We start from the raw sequence: 20017 nt of genomic DNA, 5'->3' as shown, positions 1-20017 counted from the left end.
AAGTGCTCAGTAGTCACAGATGTCTGCTGGCTGCTGTGTTGGCTGGCACAGAGGAAACATTTCCATCATTGTAGAGCGTTTTATTGGCATCAACAAAAATCTCTCACTGACCCAGAGGTCTTGTTTTGTCCATTTTTGTCTTTTACAGTTTTCTCTTGAGGTATAACACTAAAGTTCTTAATATGCACAATTTCAGTGAGTAGCTGGATGGATGTTTTCATGTACATGTACTCATGTATCTGACTTCATAAGCCTTTTCTTGGAAGCTGTATAAAGATTTTTGTTGTAAAAGCATGAGATTAAGACGGGAAAATAAAACTAGCTGCTGTTTATGGAGGGCTTCCTCTGGGCCACAGGCTATAAAGCTGAGGGTTTCACATATATTTAATCCCTGGGGGAAACAGGTTTTCCTTAAGGATCTAGGCAAAATGTTTCTGACCCCTCCCTGAAGAGTCCATTTTGTGTTAGACTTCTCTGTGCGGGGTTGTTGGTCTGAATTTCACCTGCCTTATCAGCACAAACTAAGCCTCTTGCTGTCGGACCCCTTTGGGGAGGGAGGAAGCAGCTGGATGCTGTTGCAGCGTCGGTGGGCCTCCCTACTGGACAGCATAAGTCCTGTGGAGGCCCCCATCCCAAAGTTTGCCTTGGTTTCCAGCCCTTTAATCACTGTCACCTGCTGCCCTGGACCCTCTCCAACCTCTGCCTTTCCTCAGACACGGTGGCCTGACCCTGACTGCGTGACCAGGCCCCATGAGGCTTGTCTGCCATCCTATGGGAAGGAGGGGAAGAAGCTGATCCATCTATAAATCAGACTGGCCCTGAGGTCAATATTAAGAACAAAGGAGGTGGTGGCCTGGTGACAGCAAAATACGTAGGGTTCCTGAGAGCCTTGAACCTAGATCCAGTGGTTAGTCCCGTGAAACATGTCCCCTCCCCATGGAAGGATGACCTCCACGTGGCTGAGGGCTTATTTCCAGAGGGTTCTGCACTTTTGCAAATGAGTATCAGGAGGGGGCCATCTCTGTGGACATGAAGAGCAATGAGGATCACGGGGACAGTTGAGCCAAAGAAGCTAAGAAGGCAGAGCTGGAAGGTTTGTGCCAATGGTGCTGTGATTATCCTGTTCTAATTCATTGCATGCAAAGCTAATTTTCTCATCTTTTACACAGTTACTGCATCATCTATTTAATAAGCCTCTCTGGGGGATGGGGTGGGGAAGGACGGGCATGCAGCAGCATCTGCTTTCCTCATGGCTTTTTAATATTGTGGTCAAAAACAACATGAAATTTACCATCGCATCCATTGTTACATGTATAGTATAGTAGTGTTAACTATATATACATCATTGTAGAGCAGACTTCTAGAACTTTTTCATCTTGCAAAGCAAACTCTAAACTCATCGAACAATAAGTCGCCCTCTCCCCCTCCCCCCAACTTCCTTTTCTTAAGAGTTTGGCAACTTTACATACTGCATGATTCCATTTGTATGAGGCATTTGTCTTTTGTGTGTGTGTGTGAGTTAAAATTTTTTACTTAAAAATGTTGCATATATTCTTTTGTTTTTTCACTTAATGTTACATTTTTATTTTTTAATTTTTAATAAATTTATTTATTTATTTATTTTTGGCTGTGTTGTGTCTTCGTTGCTGCGCGCGGGCTTTCTCTAGTTGTGGCGAGCGGGGGCTGCTCTTCGTTGCAGTGCGCAGGCTTCTCCTTACAGTGGCTTCTCTTGTTGCGGAGCACGGGCTCTAGGCGCATGGGCCTCAGTAGTGGTGGCACGCGGGCTCAGTAATTGAGGCTTGTGGGCTCTAGAGCATGCTAGAGCATGGCGCATGGGCTTAGTTGCTACGCGGCATGTGGGATCTTCCCGGACCAGGACTAGGACCTGTGTCCCCTGCATTGGCAGGCGTATTCTTAACCACTGCGCCACCAGGGAAGCCCCGATGTTACATTTTTAAAGTTTTGTCAGTGTGGTTAATATTTTCTGTAGTATTCTGTTTTTTTTTTTTTTGGTTAACTGGCTGATTTCACTTGGCATAGTGTTCTCAAGTTTCATTCATATTTGTAGCATAGGACAGGATTTCCTTAATTTTTAAGACTCAATAATATTTCACTGTACGTATGTACTACATATTCTTTATCCATTCATCCATTGATGGATATTTGGGTTGCTTCTACGTCTGTTTTTTTGGCCATGCCACTCAGCATGCAGGATCTTAGTTCCCTGACCAGGGATCGAACCTGGGCCCCCTGCAGTGGAAGGGCAGAGTTCCAACCACTGGACAGCCAGGGAAGTCCTGCTTCCACATGTTGGCTATTGTCAATAATGTTGCTATGAACATGGGTGTGCAAATCTCTCTTCAAGATCCTGTTTTCATTTCTTTTGTATCTAAACCCAGAAGTGGGATTGCTAAATCCTATGGTAATTCTATTTTTAATTTTTTGAGGAACCTCTATATTGTTTTCCACAGTAGCTGTACCATTTTACATCCCCACCAACAATGCACAAGAGGAGGGTTCCAGTTTCTCCATGTCCTTGTCAACACTTTTTTTTTATGATGGCCCTCTTAATGGGTATGAGATTGTATCTCATTGTGATTTGTATTTCCCTAATGATTAGTGATGTTGAGCATCTTTTCATGTGCTGGTTGGCCATTTGTATGTCTTCTTTGGAGAAATGTCTGTTCAAGTTCTTTGCTTATTTTTTTATTTTTATTTTTTTGTGGTATGCGGGCCTCTCACTGTTGTGGCCCCTCCCGTTGCGGAGCGCAGACTCAGCGGCCATGGCTCACAGGCCTAGCTGCTCCGTGGCATGTGGGATCTTCCCGGACCGGGGTACGAACCCGTGTCCCCTGCATTGGCAGGCGGACTCTCACCCACTGCGCCACCAGGGAAGCCCTCTTTGCTTATTTTTAAATTGGATTTTTTTTTGTTGAGTTGTTCTCGTGGCTTTTTGCACGTGTGCCATCTTGCCAGGAAACGTCTGTCCCCAGTCCCCTCTGTCCTCCCTGGTTTAGACTCTGCCACCTCCATGAAGCCTGTCATCAGTGACGGTGCTGTCTAGAACAAGCTTGGCATCTTTTGTGTCATTAGGAACTCAGCATTATGTCGTTACCTTATGTGCATGACTTATTTTGTGTATATGTCCTTTTTAATGGAAATCACTGGGGTATAGAGAATCTTCTACCCTTTTAACTCAGCACATGGAGAAGGTCTCGCTAAGGAATGGGTCTGAAAGTGTGTTTGAATAATGTAGGGGCTGAGCGTCAATGTTAAAACAATTAGAAACCAAATTAGTTGCCATCTCTTCTTGGTGGCTGATTCTAAGCAGCTGATGGAAGCTTGAGGAAAAGGCTGTAAGTCGCCCCTAGGAAATGACAGGTGACAACAGGGTACAAGGAGTGGCCACCTAGTCCATATTCATGTTTTGGAGGCTTCATATCCATTTGCTTTTTCATTAATGTCTTATTTCTACCTGTCAAAGCTTTCTGGGAGGTAGGTATTTATTTTAAAATTAAGAACAGGAAGATATGTGTTATTCAAATATGTTTTTTTTTTTACATTTTTATTGGAGTATAATTGCTTTACAACGGTGTGTTAGTTTCTGCTTTATAACAAAGTGAATCAGTTATACATATACATATGTTCCCATATCTCTTCCCTCTTGCGTCTCCCTCCCTCCCACCCTCCCTATCCCACCCCTCCAGGCGGTCACAAAGCACCAAGCTGATCTCCCTGTGCTATGTGGCTGCTTCCCACTAGCTATCTACCTTACCTTTGGTAGTGTATATGTGTCCATGCCACTCTCTCACTTTGTCACAGCTTACCCTTCCCCCTCCCCATATCCTCAAGTCCATTCTCTAGTAGGTCTGTGTCTTTATTCCTATCTTACCCCTAGGTTCTTCATGACATTTTTTTTCTTAAATTCCATATATATGTGTTAGCATACGGTATTTGTCTTTCTCTTTCTGACTTACTTCACTCTGTATGACAGACTCTAGGTCTATCCACCTCATTACAGATAGCTCAGTTTCGTTTCTTTCTATGGCTGAGTAATATTCCATTGTATATATGTGCCACATCGTTTTTTTTTTTTTTTTTTGCGGTACGCGGACCTCTCACTGCTGTGGCCCCTCCCGTTGCGGAGCACAGGCTCCGGACGCGCAGGCTCAGTGGCCATGGCTCACAGGCCCAGCTGCTCCGCGGCATGTGGGATCTTCCCGGACCGGGGCACGAACCCGTGTCCCCTGCATTGGCAGGCGGACTCTCAACCACTGTGCCACCAGGGAAGCCCCTGCCACATCTTCTTTATCCATTCATCCGATGATGGACACTTAGGTTGTTTCCATCTCCGAGCTATTGTAAATAGAGCTGCAAAGAACAATGAATGGTACATGACTCTTTTTGAATTATGGTTTTCTCAGGGTATATGCCCAGTAGTGGGATTGCTGGGTCATATGGTAGTTCTATTTGTAGTTTTCTAAGGAACCTCCATTCTGTTCTCCATAGTGGCTGAACCAATTCACATTCCCACCAGCAGTGCAAGAGTGTTCCCTTTTCTCCACACCCTCTCCAGCATTTATTGTTTTTAGATTTTTTGATGATGGCCATTCTGAGTGGCCATCTACTCATTGTAGTTTTGATTTGCATTTCTCTAATGATTAATGATGTTGAGCATTCTTTCATGTGTTTGTTGGCAGTCTGTATATCTTCTTTGGAGAATTGTCTATTTAGGTCTTCTGCCCATTTTTGGATTGGGTTGTTTGTTTTTTGGTTATTGAGCTGCATGAGCTGCTTATAAATTTTGGAGATTAATCCTTTGTCAGTTGCTTCATTTGCAAATATTTTCTCCCATTCTGAGGGTTATCTTTTGGTCTTGTTTATGGTTTCCTTTGCTGTGCAAAAGCTTTGAAGTTTCATTAGGTCCCATTTGTTTATTTTTGTTTTTATTTCCATTTCTCTAGGAGGTGGGTCAAAAAGGATCTTGCTGTGATTTATGTCATAGAGTGTTCTGCCTATGTTTTCCTCTAAGAGTTTGATAGTTTCTGGCCTTACATTTATGTCTTTAATCCATTTTGAGCTTATTTTTGTGTATGGTGTTAGGGAGTGATCTAATCTCATACTTTTACATGTACTTGTCCAGCTTTCCCAGCACCACTTACTGAAGAGGCTCTCCTTTCTCCACTGTACTCAAATATGTTTTGAGAACTCAGGAGGTGCCTGGGGGTGTGGGCATGACACCTGTATCCCCAAGGAGCATAATATTGGATTCCAGGGTTGGGCTTGAAGAGGTAAAGGTTGGATGGCTTTTTTTGAAAATGGCATCTGGTGCTGATTTCAAAGTAAAGAACAGATAGAGGGGCTTCCCTGGTGGCGCATTGGTTAAGAATCCGCCTGCCAATGCAGGGAACACGGGTTCGAGCCCTGGTCCGGGAAGATCCCACATGCCGCAGAGCAACTAAGCCCGTGCGCCACAGCAACTGAGCCTGCGCTCTGGAGCCCGCGAGCCACAACTACTGAGCCAGCATGCCACAACTACTGAAGCCCGCGTGCCTAGAGCCCGTGCTCCACAACAAGAGAAGCCACTGCAATGAGAAGCCCACACACAAGAGTAGCCTGTGCTTGCTGCAACTAGAGAAAAGCCTGTGCGCAGCAACGAAAACCCAACACAGCCAAAAATAAAATAATAAAATAAATAAATTAAAAAACCCCCAAAAAACAGAGAGTTTGAAAACTGTGACAGGGAGTCATGTATCTCGATGACACATGGCATTTTCTGGCCTCATGGACCGGCAGCCAGCTGTGGCAAGACCCAGGACGTTGGGCTGGTCTGGCAGGCTGCCCTTGGCTCAGTACCTACCAGTCTCGGATCCACATACGTTGTGGTTCCTTCCATTGCCCCAGGGAAGAAATGATACCTGGAGTGAACACAGCATTGGGATTAGAGGCAAGCCCCTTCCCTTCCCGCACTCCCAGATGCAGATGACAGTTTAAGAAGTCGGGGGGAAAAATCACTTCTGGTAATAACCACTCAACAAACCCAGTACAGGCACTGAGTCGTCTCTTGGACCTGGGAGGGCAGCTCACAATGTTCAAGTCTGACATTTCTGCTTTTCAGCAGAGTCTGCAAGCCTCAGACAACAACTGAAGTCAGCATCTAGCTGACTTCTGGGAGGAAGCGGTGTTCCCCAGCTCTATCTCTTGGCTGTTTCCTTTCCGAGCATCAGGGCAGTTGCTATCTATTCACCACTTCTCATCTGTCCATTTTTTCAAAGCCACAGGATACACTTTTGCATTTACTTCTGTTGCTTTGTTTCCTGATTTTTTTTTTAAGTGAACTTTTTGCTGAGCTTTAACATCCATGCAGGAAAGTGCACAAATCATCTGTGTACATCTAGATGAGTTTTCAGTAGGTGAACATTTTCAGAATGAGTTTCCCAGAACCCCAGAAGTCACCTTCCCTGGACCTCCCAGGCCATTCCCTCCTCCCTTGGAGTGGAAGGTTCTTTGGGGGGTGGAATCTGTGGCATCAGGGCCCTGATCCCTTCCATCCCCTGTTCTCAGTGGCCCAGGGCCTGGTCCAGCCTGTGCTGAATGGACCCGAGGCATGGGAAAGCTCTGGCCATCTGTGCATGGCAAATGCATGTGTAAGAGGGTGAGGAGGGGGGAGTGGTGGGGGGGGCGGTGCGACGTGGTGTGGGAGGAGACGTACATGCTGCTGTGGCTGAGCCATCAGAAAGCCCCAGTACCCACCACCCCCAGGAAGGACATGTGTTTCCATACAAGAAAGCCCTTCGAAATATACTCATCTCTTTATCCTTTTGGGAGGAAGAACAACCCTTAAAACCTGAAGTATGTAAGATGCTAAGATTTGGGGTGGTCCGCCTAGAGGGGTGGGATTGGGAGGGGATGTGGGGATATCCATATATACGTATAGCTGATTCACTTTGTTGTACAGCAGAAACTAACACAACAATGTAAAGCCATTATACTGCAGTAAAATGTTAAAAAAAAAAGATTTGGGGTGGTCCTAGACCCTCTCCCCTCTTTTGTTATAATTCTTTGGAATCCAAGTTGGAATAAGTCTTGCTGTTTCCAGAGGGTGCTCTCTTTCTCCTGTTGCTCTTGCCTGCTCTGCCCACACCCCCTGCCTCCCTCACAGCAGAACTCATTTGGAGAGACTGATGGAGATATTAATGCTTTGGAGACAGTCCCTAGGAATTTTTCTTAATGTAGGAGTCAGGTTGACATGCGTGTATATATAAGGATAATTGGGACTAAACAAAGTCTTTTCTTTCTGTAGTTTATGTTCAGAGACACTTTTCCTTGTTTTCTTACATGCAAACTGCCTTTGACACTTTGATCTCTGACCTCACAGAACGCATTGATTTTAGTTTAGTTTATTGTGAAATGCAATCTTTGGATCTTCTAGAAATTCCCCGAGATCACTTCTTAAATAGTTTATGCCACTTAAAAAAAAAAAAGACAGTAGGGCTTACCTGGTGGCGCAGTGGTTAAGAATCCTTCTGCTAATGCAGGGGACACACGAGCCCTGGTCGGGGAAGATCCCACATGCCGCGGAGCAGCTAAGCCCGTGCGCCACAACTACTGAGCCTGCGCTCTAGAGCCTGCGACCCACAACTACTGAAGCCTGTGCACCTAAAGCCGTGCTCCACAACAAGAGAAGCCACCACAATGAGAAGCCCACATACTGCAACCCACACAGCCATCAATCAATCAATCAATCAATAAGACAATAAGCTAGACATTAAATACACAAAGTCCATCCTTACAAGAGTCAGCGTGGGTCATGGTAAACACCCGCCTCGGTCCTTTTTGGTCCCTCTAACCCAGAAATACAGTAAAACATGGTAAGCCCACGAGCTTTGCCAAATCCATAAACTAAAATATAACTAATGTACCAGCTAATTAGATGGTAAGTGATTCAAATTTGCAAACTATCAGAATTTGGTCAGAAATAAAATTAAAACCCTTAGTGGAGTGGAGTGATGATCCACCGAGTGATACTGTTGTTTAGCTTCTTGCCTGATATCATTTCAGTCTATTGAGAAATACGCTAGAAGCGCAGAATAGTACCGCGCGGGGAGGAATGAAGGTGGTTTGCAGTATAAGGAACAATGAGATTAACGTCATAGGGTAGGAAGCAGAGTGTGGGCAGGCTGAGGTTTCTCGTCGCTCTGAGTGTCCTCATTTTCCCGTGGACAGAGAGCAGCCTTGTCGAGGGCCCTTGGGCAGTTTGCTTGAAGGCATGAAGACCAGAGAGGCTGGCAGGCAGTGAATTTCTTTTGTAGAGTAACCTCAGGGATAGCCAGGCCCTGGAGAGCTCCCCCACTGCCCAGGGCCTGGACATCCTGTTTGACCCCAGAGAGGTCATTTCGGGGGTCCTGAGACCTGTGGAGAGGCTCTAAGGGCAATAGCTACCCGACCTGCCTCAAAGAGTGGGTTTTGATGGCTTCTCAGGTGGGCATTGGGATTTATAAGTTGGAAATGTTTTCTACTAAGACAAGGAGGACTCTGAAATGTGGGTTCCTGTGTTGTTTGCAGCACTTACCAGCTTGGAACTTAAGCAAAGCACTCTCTGATACCCAGGGTTCCTGTACAGAAAATCGAATTCTAAGACACCTCCCCACCTTCCAGGGTTACAGAAGCGGTCAGATGTGGACCATGTAAATGCAGAATGTTACAGCCTACAAAAGCAGTGTGTTTGATGCAAACAAAGAAGTGAAACACTTTGATTATTTTAAAATGCAGTATTTTAAGAAAATGCATCTGTTGGCCAGAGTGAAGCAACCTGATAACAGAAGTGAGTGTGAATGTCCACGAGAAACAGGTGGGGCTAGGCAGAGCGCACACCTTTGCAGGAAACAGCTGGGCTCCTCACCAGCTGCGTGGGTGCATTGGAGTGTGAGGCTGGGTGTGTCCAGTGCCGGTGGGGAAGGATGCAAGTCTGTGTTCCTGCTTCTGGCTCCCAGAACTGCCCTCCCTCCAGGTGTCTCCTGGCACATTCGACCCCAGTGCTTCCCAGAGGCTCCCCTCCAGAGCTGACCAGAGGGTCGGTCTCACCTCCTCGCATGTGCCAAGCTCCCGCTCACCTCAGGGCCCCTCCCAGTTGCTTCCTCACTTTCTTCAGGTCTCTGCTCAGATGTCACCTCCTCGGAGAGGCCCAGGCCACTTCCTGGCATGTGGGACCATCCTGGTGAGATGGAAATGTTCTATATCTTGCTAAGGGTTTGGTTACACGAGAGTATATTTGTCAAAGCTCATTAGATGGTACACTTGAGATTTGTGCATTTTTCTGTATGTAAATTTACTTCAAAAGACCGTCAACAAACATTTACTTCTGATTAATGATATAAAACAGTCAAATATCAGCAACTTCATATGGTTTAACCGAATGCTTTGCCCTGAACCTGAAAAGGAGCTCCTGAAGGTGCTCCACGGACCAGTGGCCTCAGCTCACCTGGGGGCTTGTTATAAATGCAGATTCTCAGGGCCCTGAAGACTGGCCGAGCCAGCTCTCTGGGTGGGGCCCAGCGGTCTGTGATTTAGTAAGGCTTCCATGTGATTCTGAAGGGTCTCACGTTTGATGGAGGCCGATGGCTGCTCCGTGGGCAAGCAGGTAGCACCTTGATGCTTAGGGTCTGTTTTGGGTGGAGCAGCACTCCTCGTCTCTGGCTTTTTCTCAGTATGTTCTTTGCTGAGGACTCGAGTCTGTCTGCTGCACCAGATGGACCTGTGACTGTTCACTGCTGCATCCTCAGTGCCAGCTCAGAGCCTGGTGCATAGTAGGTGCTCAGTAAATACTTGATGGAGGAATGAACAGATGCATGTGTGGGGCACGCACAACGGATCCATCCTGGCCCGAGGGCCCTGAAGCGGGTATTGGGTGCTTGTCTTATCCTCTGCCTGGTTTCCTTTTCTGTCCTTTCCTGCTCTGCCCACATCTGGTGGGTCCCTGGGCCCATCAGCTCTACCTCTACATCGTGGGGTCACCCCCTTCTCCCATCTCCACTGCCCCTGTCCTGGTGCAGGCAGCAGCATCCCTCACCTGATGTTCACTTCCACCCTTGCCTATCTACAGTCTCCACTCGGCAGCCCAGTTATCTTTCCAAACTGTGAGTCAGACCATGCCACTTGCCTGTGTAAGACCCTCTGTCAGCACATCCACTAAAGTCACAGTCATCCCCAAGGTCTATAAGACTCCCGGGGCCTGTCCCCTGTCCCCTCTCTGACCTCACTTCCCTCCACAGCAGCCCCACGGGCCTCCTTTCTTTCTATGGACCCTCAGCCTTCTCCTTTGCCCCTGATATTCCCTCCTGGAGCACTTGCCTCTGTGCCCAGTGTGTTTGGCTCTTTCGCATCCTTTTGGCTGCCCCTGGCCTCCAGGTGAAAACTGTCCTCCCCACTCCCAGATTCTCAGTCCATAACCCAGTGTCTTTCCTTTCCAGCACTTGCTAGGATCCCCCTTTGTTTGTATGTTGGTTGTCTGCCTCCCCCAGGGGCGCTCCCCAGGCTCTCGCAGTTTGCTGATGCCCACCCAGCACAGCACCTGGGCTGGATGGGAGAGAAGGTGGCTTCCTGGCCCCTCTGCACCTCTCTCCTCCTACAGAACCACCTGGCACTGCTGGGCTCTGCTTTGTGACCTCCTGAGCCTGACTCTTCTTCTCTGAACCTCTCTCTGTCCTCTAGGCCTGTGCCCACCGCTGGAAGAACATCTACTACGAAACAGACCACATCCTGCCCCACGGCTTCTGTTACATCATCCCATCCAACCTCCAGGCCCAAGGCAGGACGCTGATCCCTTGCTATGAAGGTGAGGTCTGACTGATCCTCCCTCTCGCTTTCTGACCCCACGTCACGCCCCAAACAACCCCCAACCATCTCCACACCACCATCTGAACACTCTAACAGAAGGGCTGCACCATGTCCCCAGATGGCCCTTTGGTGTCCGAGGATCAGGTAATGAGGAAGATGGGAAGGGGCAGCGTTGTCAGGCCCTGCCCAGCCTTGTCCATCTGTGCCACAGAGCCCATGGTGCTTCCCAAGCTTTATAAAGTCTCAGACTGAAATTCACCAGCCTCTTGGTTTCCTGACACTGCCAGATGTTGTGCAGCCTTGGGAAACTTGCTTTCCCTCTCTGGGCCTGTTTCCTCCCCATGAAAATTCAGAGGTTGGCTCAGATGGTCTTCAGAGTCCCATGCAGCTCCCAGATGGTCATAACGCTTCCGAGACAACTCCTGGCCATACCCGTGGACAGATGTCCTGAGGCAGAGGGAAGAGAAGGCCCAGGGTTCAGTCACTTCATGACATCCCAAGTCTGGCTTTCCTTCTCATCCGGTCTGCACACTCTGGCAGATGCTGGAGAGTTGGGTGCACCTTCGGCATGGTTTTAAGAGCTCCTTACGAAGGGGCACTTGGGGTTTGGGAAGGAAAATGTTTTCTCAAGCTCCCTACTTAGACGGTTCTAATGCCTGGGCTGGGGACCACTGAGCCTATCATGACTTAGCTCAGTTGAATTTGAGCTGTACGGATTCAGTGTCATTTACTGCAGTTTTACAGCTTGTGCTCTCAGGGTTTGCTTAGCCTAATTCCAAGTGAGCTAAGTGCTTGGCTGTTTATGTTTTAATTCTCCCCCTAATTTATTTGTTTGGACAGAAGTCTCCACTAGCCCGTGGCCACCTTTCCCTTGGGCCTCCCTGGGTTTTCCCATGTTTCAAGTTTTGGCCATTGAAAAGGGGCTCTGGGAAAGGCCAGGTCCCTGCAGGAGGCATGGACCCTCTCCTCTGTGAGGGAAACCCTTTCTTTGATCCCATGTCAGCATCTGATCAGCTCTGGCAGGACCATGCTAGGCAACTGCACTCTGGCCCTGTTTATCTCTGTACTGCCCCCATCAAAAGAAAAACCTCATCTGAAAAATAGATGATGATGTGATCAGTCGAGAGGAGGAGGGATAGGTCATATAAAGACACCGATGAGGGGCCAGGACTGTGCTGACTGCCCCAGCTGGTTGCTTCCTTTTTTTCCAGGAGGAAAAGTGAAAAGGCCCTGGAAGAACTCATTGGGTAGCTTGTGAGGCTGGGAGGAGTGAGAGAATCAGTAGGGACGATGGAGGCTGTGGGGACAGAACCCAACTAATTATGCAATAGGATCAGCAGCACTCTGGTTTTCTCAGAAGTTGTCTTGTGAAATAGGGCCACGTTGCCATCCCTAGTGACTCCCCTGTACACCACCGTAAGCGTTAGAAAGCAAAAGACAGCCGTTTGGAGAGGGAGCTGGGGTCACATGTCCATTTGTACCTGTAGCCACTGTGGCTTACACTTTTAAAGGATCTGTTATCAGGCAGTTGGGGGGGCGGGATCAGCAGTAGAATGGGGTTGGTCTGGGGACTTTATATATTCTCTTTTTTTTTTTTTGGCCATGCCACGCGGCATGTGGGCATCTTAATTCTCCAACCAGGGATCAAACCCTTCCCCTAGCAGTGAAAGCATGGAGTCTTAATCACTGGAAGTAGTTTGTTTTGGAAGTTATTCCAGAAGACACCAGTGGGGAGCAGGAAAGTGAGAAGAGGAGGGGAAGGCGGCCCATGAGGGGTGTGGTCCCCATGAGTTACCAGCCTGGGCCACTGGGATACAATCTCTGGGCCAGCGTAGGACACACACCTCAGAATTATCTTGCCTGAGGGATGAGGGGATGGGTCTGTATCCACTGGTCATCCTGTCCTGCCATGTGTGTGGGCGGGGAAAGCCCCCAGGCAGAGAGATGCAGGTGCTGGCAGGTGGCAGTCAGGCCATGTTACAGAAATGGTAAAGGGGGGACCTGGGGGGGCCCCCTTGGCAGCGAGGGTTCTGTGTTGCCTTTCTCCTGTTACAGATGAGGATGCTAAGACTCGGCTTTTAAGTAAATTGTGAAAGGTCATTCAAAATCACATGGTGGATAGAGCTGGGTTTTGAATTTTCATTTGTCTGACCTCAGCAAATCATTTTGTCCCCTGGTGGTTAGTGGGGATTTGTTTTGTGTTTTGGTGTTTCTGGTTTAAATGAGATTTAAATAGGAGGCAGTTGTTCACCCTCTCAAAATAAGAGAGGGTGACTGAACTGTCCCAAAGGTCCAATCATGAGGGAGGGGAAAATGAACATTTTGGGTGTTGGTATTCTCAAGGGCACCTGCCTGTCTTCTTTGCTGGCAGCTCTGGCCTGACCTTGGCGGGAATGTGCAAGCCTCCGTGAGCCAAGGAGGGCACCATGGGGCCAGGTAGCAGGTTGAGTCATGTCTGCTCCACATGTCTGTCACTCACAGTAGAGTGTGAGCTCCGAGCCCACCCCTCTGGGTGCTTTGGACTATTGCCTGAACGTGTTCCCCGTAGCTCACTGGTCCCAGGAGAGAGACGTGTGGAACAGACCCAAACCCTAAACCTGCAGCCAGAGCCCAGCTAGGTCATCCAAACCCTAGGTGACCTGTAGATGTGCAAGGGAGAAATAAATGCTTGTCATTGTTTGCAAGGAGATTTCCTGGTTGTTACGCAGTAATAGCTGACTGACACAGGCTTGTCACAGGAACCCACATTCCTCGTGCAACAGTGGCTGTGGGATGGGCTTCGGCCTCTAGAATCACTCTTTTCTATGGTTGTTCCTTGACTTAATGATGGCCAGCTGGAGCCAGCAAGGAAAGTAGCAAAGTGGTCGTGCCCTGCCCAGTCCTTCATCCCCATGGGCACCCACACTTCTGTATCCTAACTCATTCAGTGCCCAGGGAGGAGTACGGGGTGGGGCCGGGATGGGGAGCATTGGGGTATAAGCAGCCCCTTAGAACAATGGGGGACTGAACGGAACGCCTCTGTAGTTCTTGGTCCTGTAAGAGGCGAGGTGTGGCAGATGGTCACATTTCTCTAGAAGAGGGACTGGCAGGTGGGGGATGCAGGCCACAGGGCCCTTGCCTGTGCTCTTGCTTTGGGATCTCCATCTCCCTGTTTGGTGGTCTAAACTAAACCTACTTAAGCTCTTAAGGCAATCATTATTTTCTCTTAATGTGGAAAAACTCAGTAACGCTGGCTGTCTGTTCCAGTTGGGGGATCATGTGGTAGTGAAGTACAACAGAAGTATTTTGGAGTTTGACTGGACCTTTCAGATATCACCCAGCCTGGCCTCTTTGTCTTTACTGACATCCAGAGATGTGGGGTGGCTTGCTCAGGCTGAGTTTTAACAGACTCTGGGCCTAGACCGTCAGAGTCCCAGTCCTGGCTCTGCCACTTTTTTTTTTTGCCATATGTGGGCCTCTCACTGTTGCGGCCTCTCCCGCTGTGGAGCACAGGCTCCAGACGTGCAGGCTCAGCGGCCATAGCTCATGGGCCCAGCCGCTCTGCGGCATGTGGGATCTTCCCAGACTGGGGCACGAACCTGTGTCCCCCGCATCGACAGGCAGACTCTCAACCACTGCGCCACCAGGGAAGCCCTCTGCCACTTGTTAATGCTGTGACTTCAGATGAGTGACTTAACCTTTTGTGCCTAACCTACCTCAAGGGGCTGTGGCGAGGATTAAGTTAAAGCTTGTAAGTTCTTAGAGCAATGGCTGGCATTCAAGGATGTGGAGGGTCAACTGTACTCTGCCATTTTATATAAGGCACTTGAGCACCTGCAAATTTTGGTATCTGTAGGCATCCTGGAACCAAGCCCTCATGGATACTGAGGGAAGATTGTATATGCTAATAGGCACATATATGTTAATATACCATATTATGTGCTAATGTACTGTCTGCCAAGCAAGTGTTTGTTAATTACTATAGGGCAACTAATTTGTCTACCAGGGGTAGAGTCCACTCAGTTTTATTAAGTACCTGTTAGACCCTGTGCTAAGTGCCTGATGGATAAAGCCCAAGAAATTCCCCATCTACAGGGGAAAATAGAGCGGGAACATGATGCTTCCAAAGTGGCAGAGCTGAGTGGGGAGAGAATTCTATGCCCATGTACATGGCCTGGAACCTCTGCAAAGGCCCAGGCTGCATCCTCGTTTAAGGTGGCATTAAGGTAGGATTGTTTCATTTTACAGCTGGAAAAACGGAGACCTGCCTAGTGTCTGCAGCCTGTTGGGGCCCATGGAAAAGACAAATGGTGGATGCTGGGCAGGGGAGGATGGACACTTCCTCTGCAAGAGTGGAAAGACCTCAGGGTGGGGCTGGGTGTGGCCTGATCTTCCAGGCTTCTGCCTCCGTGGCCTCAACCCTGTGGCTGGACCCTCGGTGGGAATGGACACCATGATGCCTCCATTACATTTAGCTCTGAGGGTTGTGAGAAGCTCATGAGAAAATGCAGGTGAAAGTGTTCCACACACTGTTCTCTAATTGTGGGTCTCAGTGAGGGTCAGCCATGCTCTCTCCAGAATATTGGGAGGTTGGTTTAATTGAGGAGAGCCTCTAAGTGTGTGAGCACCTGTCCACAATGTCTCAAACTTTTCACTTCTTAAAAAGTCCGTCTTTGGTTTGGCACAAGGACATTTTTCTCCTGGCTTTTCGGGTGCTTCCTGTTTCTGGTTGGTGGGAAATGCTATCAGAATATCCTGTTTGGAACCAGGAAATGTAGAGGGAATGGGAAACAAAAATGAATTTAGGACACAAAGTAAAATAAACGGATGGCGTGTACCCCTAAGTCAAACCGTTTATTTGATAGGAGAATATTGTCATTACTACCATATGGGGTTTGGTTTATATCAGAATGTGTGAGAAAATAAGAAGTTTAGTGGGGTGACAGATGGGCAAAACTCTTCATAAATTAGAGAGCATGCACTGTAAAACATTAGTTGCTATTAACCAAGTTATGGTTACCGAGTCCAAGCTCACGCTGCTCGCCGCACGACAGGCCAATGAATTGGAGATGAGGTGTTGAGGCAAGGAATATGACTTTAAAACGGAAAGCCGGCACACTGAGAAGATGGCAGACTAGTGTCTCCGATAAATCATCTTATCCCGGTTTGGATGCCAGTTTCTTTTATAGCACAGAGAGGGGGAGGAGATGAGGAAGTAAAGTAAAAATACCATAAATTTTGCAAATATCTCCTGGAATGGCCAGCCTCCGGTGAAGGGATGTGTTAATTTCTTCTTTCTTGCAGCCATCCACAGGTGAATGGGATCAGATGGTCTCCCTGCGAGCTGAACAGGAGCACTTTAACATTCAGGCAGAGGGGGCAGGGTTCCCTGAGGCAGGCCATTCTGTATGATTATAATAACAAAAGCAGCGAAAAGCAAAGGTTAAAGGCAAAGAAACAGATCGAATTTAGAATCCCATTTAGCTCTTTCCTGTTACAATGGGATTTTAGGACTCCCGGAAGTGAAGTCAGTGCATTGATAAAATCAGGCGCAGAGATTTCTTTCATCCTTTGCCCTTGAGTCCCCTGAGGCAAGAAGCAGAGCTTGGCAGGAGGGGGGGGGTTATAAACAGGTCATCTTTATATTCTCACTACTATGGAATAATCTGGGAGCAGCTCAGCTAAATTAACAAAAAGCATTAAAAATAAAACACTGATAAATGCAATTGGGTACCATTGTATATTAGATCTAATTTCAGAATCTGGCTTTACCACTCACTCATTCCTATGAACCTGTAGCTCCTACTTCCTGATTGGGTGACTTTGGGTAGACCCCGCCCCTGGCCTTGAACCTCAGTGCCCACCTCTGTAAAATGGAGGGATTAATCCCTACTTAAGAGGTATTTGGGACTTCCCTGGTTGTCCAGTGGTTAGGAATCGGTACTTTCACCGCGGTGGCCTGGGTTCAGTCCCTGATGGGGAACTAAGATCCCACAAGACACACAGCATGGCCAAAAAAAAAAGAGAGAGGTTTTTTTTTTTTTTTTTTTTCTGAGGTATGCAGGCCTCTCACTGTTGTGGCCTCTCCCGTTGCGGAGCACAGGCTCCGGACGCGCAGGCTCAGCAGCCATGGCCCACGGGCCCAGCCGCTCCGCGGCATGTGGGTTTCTCCTGGACCGGGGCACGAACCTGCGTCCTCTGCCCTGGCAGGCAGACTCTCAACCACTGCGCCACCAGGGGAGCCCAAGAGAGAGGTATTTGAAGTATATAATGTGCCTAACACAGCTCCTAGCTCAGGGTGAGTACTCAATAAAAGGGAATTTTCTAATTAACTTTTTAAATAGTATCATAGTGTCCTTAAACCTTCTCCGAAGGCGTCCAGCGGTCCTGCTTTAATGAATAATGGAGGATGGAAAGCTGGGTATTGCTAACCTGATTTTAAGACTCCTTGAAAAGATTATAATTTTAAAAATTCCTTTGAAGATCATATTTGCACAATTTATTTTCTTGGTAAGCTCTCTTTATGTAGATGATCTGAAGTTTAATTCATGCCATATTTAAATATTCTCAAGTTTGGAATTGCTGGGGTCTTAGTTTATCAAATTTTACCATGCTTTAAAATTGTCCCATTGATTCCAAATATTTCTGTATCATTTTCTTCGTTATCAGGGGGTGGCCAGGCCTTTAATTCCTAATTGCTTTTGCATCTCTCAAGATGGAGATCATTTCTAGAGAAGGAAATAGATTCCATTTAGATGAGAAGATTCCTCTTCCCCCTTCTAATGTTGAAGGCTGTGGCTCCACAGGGGATACAAATCAATCAAGATCCATTTACAAATGAAAAGCAGTTGAGGTTTTGTTTTGTTGTGTTTTTGTTTTGGAGAGAACCATAAAAGGCTAAGTTAATCCATTTAAAAATTCAAGAACAAGCCCCATAAATTTTTATTAAATAAAGAGCTCTACATTTACATAGGATTTTATGGTTTCCAAAGAGCTTTCATAAACATTATCTCATTTAAGTAAATGCAGCAAATTTTAAAAAGCAGATGCAGTTCTGTAGTATGCCCAGTTAATGTGGAGGGGGACCCTGAGAGGGAGGGTGGCTGGAGGGGACAGCCAGGGCCAAGCCTCTGGCAGTGGCTCTTGGAGCTCAGGGAGACACATCAAGCTTTCCCTTTGGTGCTAAGAATTCTTATCTTGGGCATAAATATATTCTACACTTCAAACATGTTTTCATACACTGTGTGGAATTATTGACTTAAACTATGACTTGAACTACTTAAACTATGTCATCTAATAGTTTCCTTATGGATATTCAAATGTTGTGAATCTCCTCTTCTAAAATTACATATCTGTGTGATGGATGTCTTAGGTTTCTTCCTTTTAGAGACTAACAGGTTCAGAGTCACCAGATACTTATCAAGCACCTACTGGGTTCCAGGTGTTGTGCTAGGTATTTAACATTTATGATCTTACTGAGTAATCACATCATGGGGGTGGTTTAAGTATTCTTATCCCCATCGTACAGATGAGAAAACTGAAGCTTAGGGAGGTTGATGAAGGTCACAGGCTTATTAAGCAGAAGAAGGGTGGTGGCTATTAAGTTCAGAACACGTTTCTTTTTTTTTTTCCATTTAGGCTGTGGTCCTTGTAACTGAGGGTTGTTTTATATATTTAAATACTCTTTTTATCACTAGATTTCTGTCTACCTGATTTCATTGTCCTCCGAATTGTTTTTTTTTTTTTTTTTTTTTTGCGGGCCTCACTGTTGTGGCCTCTTCCGTTGCGGTGCTCTGGACGCACAGGCCCAGAGGCCATGGCTCACGGGCCCAGCCGCTCTGCGGCATGTGGGATCCTCCTGGACCGGGGCACGAACCCGTGTCCCCTGTATCAGCAGGTGGACTCTCAACCACTGGACCACCAGGGAAGCCCTGTTGTTGTTTTTTAATTGAAGTATAGTTGATTTACAATGTTGTGTTAGTTTCAGGTTACAGCAAAGTGATATATATAAAATATATATTATATATATCATATATATATATCATATATATATTCTTTTTCACATTCTTTTCCCTTAAAGGTTATTACAAAATATTCAGTATAGTTTCCTGTGCTATACAGTAGGTCCTTGTTGGTTATCTCTTTTATATATAGTAGTAGTGTGTGTATGTTAATCCCAAACTCCTAATTTATCCCTCCCCACCTCTTCCCCTTTGGTAAATTTGTTTCTATGTCTCTGGGTCTGTTTTTGTTTTGTATATAAGTTCTTAAGTATAATCAAATTGTTTTATTATCAGTTGGTTAGTATTCACTCAGAAATTGAGCAAAAATTCAGACATTAAGACTGGAAAGTTATTTTTTTCCTCTGATATTTTATTTCATGGCTAAGCTAAGGAACTATGGAAAGATAATTTTAAAATTGATGTGTTAGAAAGACTAGCTTTGAAAGATGAAACTTTCTCAAATGGTTAAAAGGAAGAGAGCTCAGTAGGAAGAATATGTTACACTGTATGTAAATCTTGATCTTTCCATGGGTTGGTTTTATCCCGCCAGTGTTTTGGGAAGAGTGCAGGAAGCGACTCCACCCAGGCTAATTCTTGAATGAATTAAATTCATTAGTGTACGTTCCATGCATTGAGTTGTGGGTTATGAACATTTGGAAACCAGTATCTTTTCCTCTCTCAATTGCCTGCTGTTTAGACAGGGTTTAGTAAAACCAGCAGCTCAACCAAGGAAAATACTACAATTTTTAGACTGGAGGAGCCATGCAACTTAATGAATCAAAGTGTGTGACGCAGGCCACATAATTCAGACCCACCCACGGCAGAAAGACAGAGTTCTCCAACCCGTTCCCGGCTCCCCCAAGGGATGTCTGGGCCCCCTCGTTCCACCACGTCTTGCTTCCCTGATTCAGTTGCCCCACATAACAGAGTCAGGTTTGTTACAGCATCCATGAGGTGCTGTGGTGCCAAGCCCGGTTCTCCCTTGCTGCTTCAAGGTGGATAAACGTTTTGTTCCACAGCGGAGAGGGAGGAAACTGGCATGTTGTGGTCCTCTCTCCTCGACCACGTCCTCGGAGCCTTTGGAGACTGAATGGAAGTGCCCAGGAGTGGCCTGGTGCCTCTGTGTGTGCAGGAGCAGTTCTTCTTGAGAACACAGGAGGCTGGAGGTCCTGCCCCAGCAATCCGCCCTCTACTTCCTG

At 46.9% G+C, this 20017-nt stretch overlaps 1 protein-coding gene across 1 annotated transcript in view; it reads left to right on the top strand.

Annotated features, from left to right (window-relative positions):
• The window catches only part of ITGA9 (integrin subunit alpha 9), a 354686-nt gene that overhangs the window by 19695 nt on the left and 314974 nt on the right, over positions 1-20017 (top strand). The window contains exon 4 of the mRNA XM_032650071.1: positions 10711-10834. Coding sequence (XP_032505962.1) covers positions 10711-10834 — 124 coding nt within the window. The remainder of the gene's footprint in view (positions 1-10710; positions 10835-20017) is intronic.

The sequence above is a fragment of the Phocoena sinus genome, chromosome 11, assembly GCF_008692025.1.
Source record: "Phocoena sinus isolate mPhoSin1 chromosome 11, mPhoSin1.pri, whole genome shotgun sequence".
Classification (NCBI taxonomy): domain Eukaryota; kingdom Metazoa; phylum Chordata; class Mammalia; order Artiodactyla; family Phocoenidae; genus Phocoena; species Phocoena sinus.
This window is presented reverse-complemented; position numbering and strand designations above follow the sequence as displayed.